We start from the raw sequence: 8,379 nt of genomic DNA, 5'->3' as shown, positions 1-8,379 counted from the left end.
ACCGACGTAACAACAGACACACCGACGTAACAACACACACACCGACGTAACAACAGACACACCGACGTAACAACAGACACACCGACGTAACAACACACACACCGACGTAACAACACACACACCGACGTAACAACACACACCGACGTAACAACACACACCGACGTAACAACACACACACACACCGACGTAACAACACACACACACACCGACGTAACAACACACACACCAACGTAACAACACACACACCGACGTAACAACACACACACACACCGACGTAACAACACACACACACACCGACGTAACAACACACACACACACCGACGTAACGACACACACACCGACGTAACAACAGACACACCGACGTAACAACACACACACACACCGACGTAACGACACACACACCGACGTAACAACAGACACACCGACGTAACAACACACACACACACCGACGTAACAACAGACACACCGACGTAACAACACACACACACACCGACGTAACGACACACACACCGACGTAACAACACACACACCGACGTAACAACACACACACACACCAACGTAACGACACACACATACACACACCGACGTAACAACAGACACACCGACGTAACAACACACACCAACGTAACGACACACACATACACACACCGACGTAACAACAGACACACCGACGTAACAACACACACACACACCGACGTAACGACACACACACCGACGTAACAACACACACACACACCGACGTAACAACACACACACCAACGTAACAACACACACACCGACGTAACAACACACACACACACCGACGTAACAACACACACACACACCGACGTAACAACACACACACACACCGACGTAATGACACACACACCGACGTAACAACAGACACACCGACGTAACAACACACACACACACCGACGTAACAACACACACACACACCGACGTAACGACACACACACCGACGTAACAACAGACACACCGACGTAACAACACACACACACACCGACGTAACAACAGACACACCGACGTAACAACACACACACACACCGACGTAACGACACACACACCGACGTAACAACACACACACCGACGTAACAACACACACACACACCAACGTAACGACACACACATACACACACCGACGTAACGACACACACACCGACGTAACAACAGACACACCGACGTAACAACACACATACACACCGACGTAACAACACACACACCGACGTAACAACACACACACACACCGACGTAACAACAGACACACCGACGTAACAACACACACACACACCGACGTAACAACACACACACACACCGACGTAACGACACACACACCGACGTAACAACAGACACACCGACGTAACAACACACACACACACCGACGTAACGACACACACACACACCGACGTAACAACACACACACACACCGACGTAACAACACACACACACACCGACGTAACGACACACACACCGACGTAACAACAGACACACCGACGTAACAACACACACACACACCGACGTAACGACACACACACACACCGACGTAACAACACACACACACACCGACGTAACAACAGACACACCGACGTAACAACACACACACACCGACGTAACAACAGACACACCGACGTAACAACACACACACCGACGTAACAACAGACACACACACCGACGTAACAACAGACACACCGACGTAACAACACACACACACACCGACGTAACAACACACACACACCGACGTAACAACAGACACACCGACGTAACAACAGACACACACACCGACGTAACAACAGACACACACACCGACGTAACAACAGACACACACACCGACGTAACAACAGACACACACACCGACGTAACAACAGACACACCGACGTAACAACAGACACACACACCGACGTAACGACACACACACACACCGACGTAACAACAGACACACCGACGTAACAACAGACACACACACCGACGTAACAACAGACACACCGACGTAACAACAGACACACACACCGACGTAACAACAGACACACACACCGACGTAACAACAGACACACCGACGTAACAACAGACACACACACCGACGTAACAACAGACACACCGACGTAACAACACACACACACACCGACGTAACAACAGACACACACACCGACGTAACAACAGACACACCGACGTAACAACAGACACACACACCGACGTAACAACAGACACACACACCGACGTAACAACAGACACACCGACGTAACAACAGACACACCGACGTAACAACAGACACACACACCGACGTAACAACAGACACACCGACGTAACAACACACACACCGACGTAACAACACACACACCGACGTAACAACACACACACCGACGTAACAACACACACACACACCTACGTAACAACACACACACACACCGACGTAACAACACACACACACACCGACGTAACAACACACACACACACCGACGTAACAACACACACACACACCGACGTAACAACACACACACACACCGACGTAACAACAGACACACACACCGACGTAACAACAGACACACCGACGTAACAACACACACACCGACGTAACAACAATCACAATGTACTCCTGTTCAAGCGGACAGCCATATTGTGTGATGTAATGACCAGACGACGGAACCCGAGCCCATCTGGTACCTTCACCGGGGCTGTGTTCGAAACCGCCTACTACATATTGAAAACGGCATACTGATCGATCAGACAGTATGCAGAGCGTTTACACACAGTGCCTGAGCCAAAATCAGCCGGCCTGAAAAGCTGATTTCGCTTAAGCTCTAAACTCTGTAAACTTTAGCAACATTTGAAACATTTTCAGGCGAGAAAGTAGTCGTTTAGATCCCCAACGTGTTGAAAACCTGACAAAATACCGGCTGTTTACAATTTTGTTCCCATGAATTCGGCGCTACTAAAGCTAGCCGCAGTGAGCTAACGCACTTCCGGTTATTTTCACAAAATAAAATACCCGTTGCCTTTTATCATAGGGAAAGCCATTACCATACAATTGGTGTTTTTGCACTTTCTGTTATGCCGTTTTGACTGCTCTCATCCCGTTAACGGAATTTGACCGTTCAAATGGCGATGGGCGACGTCACGTTACGTTGCATCTTGGGTAGTTTGAGTGTGACAAGTAACCTCATCATGAATACTCAACATTTCGGCGAATCTAGTATGCATCTAGTGTACATCCGGGAACTTAAAAAAGTATGACTAGTAGGAATAGTAGGAGAAGTAGGCGGTTTCGAACACAGCCCATGTCTATACTTTGCGTTCTTCTTACTTTGTGAAAATCGGACCAATCACTGTGTCTTTCAGTCCTTCATTTTCCACACGGCGACAGCAGAAAGAGCGAGCCAATCACAGCTCTCGAAGTCTGCACCTGCCCCGGCGACGAGCCCTGCCCCTCCCTGCCAATGGGCTGTCTCCTCCTCTCCCTACTGGCCAATCAGCAGCCGGCTCAGAGTTTCTTAGACCCAGTGGAGAGGTTTGAATGTGTTTCTCTTCTGAAATGTTGCTTCTTTTCCTTCAGATTGATTTACTTTGTGACTTATGCTTTCAGATCAGTTTCATCCAGTCACCGTTCACCTGTTTTATTCTCAACTGTTTTTGTTCATTTCCAGCTCGGCAAACGAGTCTCACAGATCCGAATACGTCGAGCGTCGCCACGAGAGACGCTGCTCACGCCAATGGGTCTGCCCAAAGTGAAAAGGTGGGTTAGGGTCAGCCATTAGATGGGTAACCCAATCGGCATCAGTTTCTGAAATTAGAATTCTCTGGTACTCTGGGTCGGGACTCTGGTTCGGTACTCTGGGGTCGGGACTCTGGTTCGGTACTCTGGGGTCGGGACTCTGGTTCGGTACTCTGGGGTCGGGACTCTGGTTCGGTACTCTGGGGTCGGGACTCTGGTTCGGTACTCTGGGGTCGGGACTCTGGTTCGGTACTCTGGGGTCGGGACTCTGGGGTCGGGACTCTGGGGTCGGGACTCTGGGTCGGGACTCTAGGGTCGGGACTCTGGATCGGTTCTCTGGGGTCGGGACTCTGGGGTCGGGACTCTGGATCGGTTCTCTGGGGTCGGGACTCTGGGGTCGGGACTCTGGGTCGGGACTCTGGGGTCGGTACTCTGGGGTCGGGGCTCTGGGGTTGGGGCTCTGGGGTCGGTACTCTGGGGTCGGGGCTCTGGGGTCGGGGCTCTGGGGTCGGTGCTCTGGGGTCGGGGCTCTGGGGTCGGGACTCTGGGGTCGGGACTCTGGGGTCGGGGCTCTGGGGTCGGGACTCTGGGGTCGGGACTCTGGGGTCGGGGCTCTGGGGTCGGGGCTCTGGGGTCGGTACTCTGGGGTCGGTACTCTGGTTCGGTACTCTGGGGTCGGTACTCTGGATCGGTACTCTGGGGTCGGGGCTCTGGGGTCGGGACTCTGGGGTCGGGCTCTGGGGTCGGGACTCTGGGGTCGGTACTCTGGGGTCGGTACTCTGGATCGGTACTCTGGGGTCGGGACTCTGGGGTTGGGACTCTGGATCGGTACTCTGGGGTCGGGACTCTGGGTCGGGACTCTGGGGTCGGGACTCTGGGGTCGGTACTCTGGATCGGTACTCTGGGGTCGGTACTCTGGGGTCGGTACTCTGGGGTCGGTACTCTGGATCGGTACTCTGGGGTCGGGACTCTGGGGTTGGGACTCTGGGGTCGGTACTCTGGGGTCGGTACTCTGGATCGGTACTCTGGGGTCGGGACTCTGGGGTTGGGACTCTGGATCGGTACTCTGGGGTCGGGACTCTGGGTCGGGACTCTGGGGTCGGGACTCTGGGGTCGGTACTCTGGATCGGTACTCTGGGGTCTGGACTCTGGGGTCGGGACTCTGGGGTCTGGACTCTGGGGTCGGGACTCTGGGGTCGGTACTCTGGATCGGTACTCTGGGGTCGGGACTCTGGGGTCGGTACTCTGGATCGGTACTCTGGGGTCGGGACTCTGGGGTCGGTACTCTGGATCGGTACTCTGGGGTCTGGACTCTGGGGTCGGGACTCTGGGGTCGGGACTCTGGGGTCGGTACTCTGGATCGGTACTCTGGGGTCTGGACTCTGGGGTCGGGACTCTGGGGTCGGGACTCTGGGTCGGGACTCTGGGGTCTCTCTAGAGTTGGGACTCTGGTGTTACTTTAGGCCGTGGGTGGAGTCTGAAAACAGTAATAATTTCATGACGTTTCCTTCTTTAGGTTGAAAAAGAAAGTCTTCAGTCTGGAGGAGATCTACACCAACAAGAACTACAAATCCCCCACCCCCAACAGGTGAGCCCTGACCCCCCAACAGGTGAGCCCCGACCCCCCAACAGGTGAGCCCTGACCCCCCAACAGGTGAGCGGTCACGAGGCCGCGTCAGGTCACAGGGCCGCGTTCAGGTCACACGGCCGCGTTCAGGTCACACGGCCGAGTTCAGGTCACACGGCCGAGTTCAGGTCACACGGCCGCGTTCAGGTCACACGGCCGCGTTCAGGTCACAGGGCCGCGTTCAGGTCACACGGCCGCGTTCAGGTCACAGGGCCGCGTTCAGGTCACACGGCCGAGTTCAGGTCACAGGGCCGCGTTCAGGTCACACGGCCGAGTTCAGGTCACAGGGCCGCGTTCAGGTCACACGGCCGAGTTCAGGTCACAGGGCCGCGTTCAGGTCACAGGGCCGCGTTCAGGTCACAGGGCCGAGTTCAGGTCACAGGGCCGCGTTCAGGTCACACGGCCGAGTTCAGGTCACAGGGCCGCGTTCAGGTCACACGGCCGCGTTCAGGTCACAGGGCCGCGTTCAGGTCACACGGCCGCGTTCAGGTCACAGGGCCGCGTTCAGGTCACAGGGCCGCGTTCAGGTCACACGGCCGAGTTCAGGTCACAGGGCCGCGTTCAGGTCACAGGGCCGCGTTCAGGTCACACGGCCGCGTTCAGGTCACACGGCCGCGTTCAGGTCACAGGGCCGCGTTCAGGTCACACGGCCGCGTTCAGGTCACACGGCCGAGTTCAGGTCACAGGGCCGCGTTCAGGTCACACGGCCGAGTTCAGGTCACAGGGCCGCGTTCAGGTCACAGGGCCGAGTTCAGGTCACAGGGCCGAGTTCAGGTCACAGGGCCGCGTTCAGGTCACACGGCCGAGTTCAGGTCACAGGGCCGAGTTCAGGTCACACGGCCGCGTTCAGGTCACAGGGCCGCGTTCAGGTCACACGGCCGCGTTCAGGTCACACGGCCGCGTTCAGGTCACAGGGCCGCGTTCAGGTCACACGGCCGAGTTCAGGTCACAGGGCCGCGTTCAGGTCACACGGCCGCGTTCAGGTCACAGGGCCGCGTTCAGGTCACACGGCCGCGTTCAGGTCACAGGGCCGCGTTCAGGTCACACGGCCGAGTTCAGGTCACAGGGCCGCGTTCAGGTCACACGGCCGCGTTCAGGTCACAGGGCCGCGTTCAGGTCACACGGCCGCGTTCAGGTCACAGGGCCGCGTTCAGGTCACACGGCCGCGTTCAGGTCACAGGGCCGCGTTCAGGTCACAGGGCCGCGTTCAGGTCACAGGGCCGCGTTCAGGTCACAGGGCCGCGTTCAGGTCACACGGCCGAGTTCAGGTCACAGGGCCGCGTTCAGGTCACACGGCCGAGTTCAGGTCACAGGGCCGCGTTCAGGTCACAGGGCCGCGTTCAGGTCACACGGCCGCGTTCAGGTCACACGGCCGAGTTCAGGTCACAGGGCCGCGTTCAGGTCACAGGGCCGCGTTCAGGTCACAGGGCCGAGTTCAGGTCACAGGGCCGCGTTCAGGTCACAGGGCCGCGTTCAGGTCACAGGGCCGCGTTCAGGTCACAGGGCCGCGTTCAGGTCACACGGCCGAGTTCAGGTCACACGGCCGAGTTCAGGTCACAGGGCCGAGTTCAGGTCACACGGCCGAGTTCAGGTCACAGGGCCGAGTTCAGGTCACAGGGCCGCGTTCAGGTCACACGGCCGAGTTCAGGTCACAGGGCCGCGTTCAGGTCACAGGGCCGCGTTCAGGTCACAGGGCCGCGTTCAGGTCACAGGGCCGAGTTCAGGTCACAGGGCCGAGTTCAGGTCACACGGCCGAGTTCAGGTCACAGGGCCGAGTTCAGGTCACACGGCCGAGTTCAGGTCACAGGGCCGCGTTCAGGTCACACGGCCGAGTTCAGGTCACAGGGCCGCGTTCAGGTCACAGGGCCGCGTTCAGGTCACAGGGCCGCGTTCAGGTCACAGGGCCGAGTTCAGGTCACAGGGCCGAGTTCAGGTCACACGGCCGAGTTCAGGTCACAGGGCCGCGTTCAGGTCACAGGGCCGCGTTCAGGTCACAGGGCCGAGTTCAGGTCACATGACCCTGGAACACAGATGTTTTTTTTGTGAACTCTTTCTGTTGCTGTGTTCCGAGACTTTGTCTCCCAGCATGCTTTGCGTTTACTCTGCAGGAGTCTGGAGACCATATTTGAGGAGCCGCGAGAGAAGGACGGGGCGCTGCTCCTGATTGGTCAGCAGAAGAGACGGAGGCTCCTCCTCTTTCCTGACTTCACTCAGCCCAGGAAGAGGAAGAAGCCACAAGGTGTGCTGGGAAATATAGTTTTTTTTTTTTCTGTTTTGTTTTGATTGTCCTCCCAGAACAAACATCTGTTACGCTTTGTCTCTTAAAGGGGCGGGGCTTCCTGTCGCCCTGGTGCCCAGGAAACGAGCAGCCGCTCGCCGACATATCCACGGTAACGGCCTTGAGGACGACGGCGACCTGGACGTGATGCTGGTGGAGCGACTGAGCGCGCTGGAAGACTTCCTGACACAACAGGGCCTGGACGTGTGAGGTCACTTCCTGTCAGCTGACTAAAGGCCAAATGAACAGAGCTGCTGGCCCGCCTGTCGAAGCGGTGTTACCATGGAAACGCTGTCAGCCAGGCGGAACTTTTTTACAGAGTCGGGTGTTGAAATGTGAATCTGAATATTTAATATTTTACTTCTATGAACTGAGTGAATCATGTGACCTGGCTTTAGACCACGCCCCCTGCAGGAGGCCCCGCCCACAGCAGCACACCTCGTGTTTTGTTCTAGTACTCTGTAGTACATTCAGTAGTACTCTGTAGTACTTTCCGTAGTACTCTGTAGTACTTTCAGTAGTACTCCGTAGTACTCTGTAGTACTTTCTGTAGCACTTTCAGTAGTACTCTGTAGTACTCTGTAGTGCTCTGTAGTACTTTCAGTAGTACTTTCAGTAGTACTTTCAGTAGTACTCTGTAGTACTTTCAGTAGTACTCCGTAGTACTCTGTAGTACTTTCTGTAGCACTTTCAGTAGTACTCTGTAGTACTCTGTAGTGCTCTGTAGTACTTTCAGTAGTACTTTCAGTAGTACTTTCAGTAGTACTCTGT

At 55.9% G+C, this 8,379-nt stretch overlaps 1 protein-coding gene across 1 annotated transcript in view; it reads left to right on the top strand.

The window, feature by feature from the left end:
* The window catches only part of LOC142373291 (proline-rich protein 14), a 23,365-nt gene that overhangs the window by 13,542 nt on the left and 1,444 nt on the right, over positions 1 to 8,379 (top strand). The window contains exons 2-6 of the mRNA XM_075456495.1: positions 3,267 to 3,499; positions 3,636 to 3,724; positions 5,220 to 5,291; positions 7,439 to 7,569; positions 7,658 to 8,379. The exon at positions 7,658 to 8,379 is cut by the window's right edge and continues 1,444 nt beyond it. Of these exons, the coding sequence (XP_075312610.1) occupies positions 3,267 to 3,499; positions 3,636 to 3,724; positions 5,220 to 5,291; positions 7,439 to 7,569; positions 7,658 to 7,818 (686 nt within the window). The 3' untranslated portion in view covers positions 7,819 to 8,379. The remainder of the gene's footprint in view (positions 1 to 3,266; positions 3,500 to 3,635; positions 3,725 to 5,219; positions 5,292 to 7,438; positions 7,570 to 7,657) is intronic.

Source organism: Odontesthes bonariensis, chromosome 22, assembly GCF_027942865.1.
Source record: "Odontesthes bonariensis isolate fOdoBon6 chromosome 22, fOdoBon6.hap1, whole genome shotgun sequence".
Taxonomy (NCBI): Eukaryota; Metazoa; Chordata; class Actinopteri; order Atheriniformes; family Atherinopsidae; genus Odontesthes; species Odontesthes bonariensis.
The sequence above is the reverse complement of the archived record's forward strand: the minus strand, read 5'-3'. Positions and strand labels throughout refer to the sequence as shown.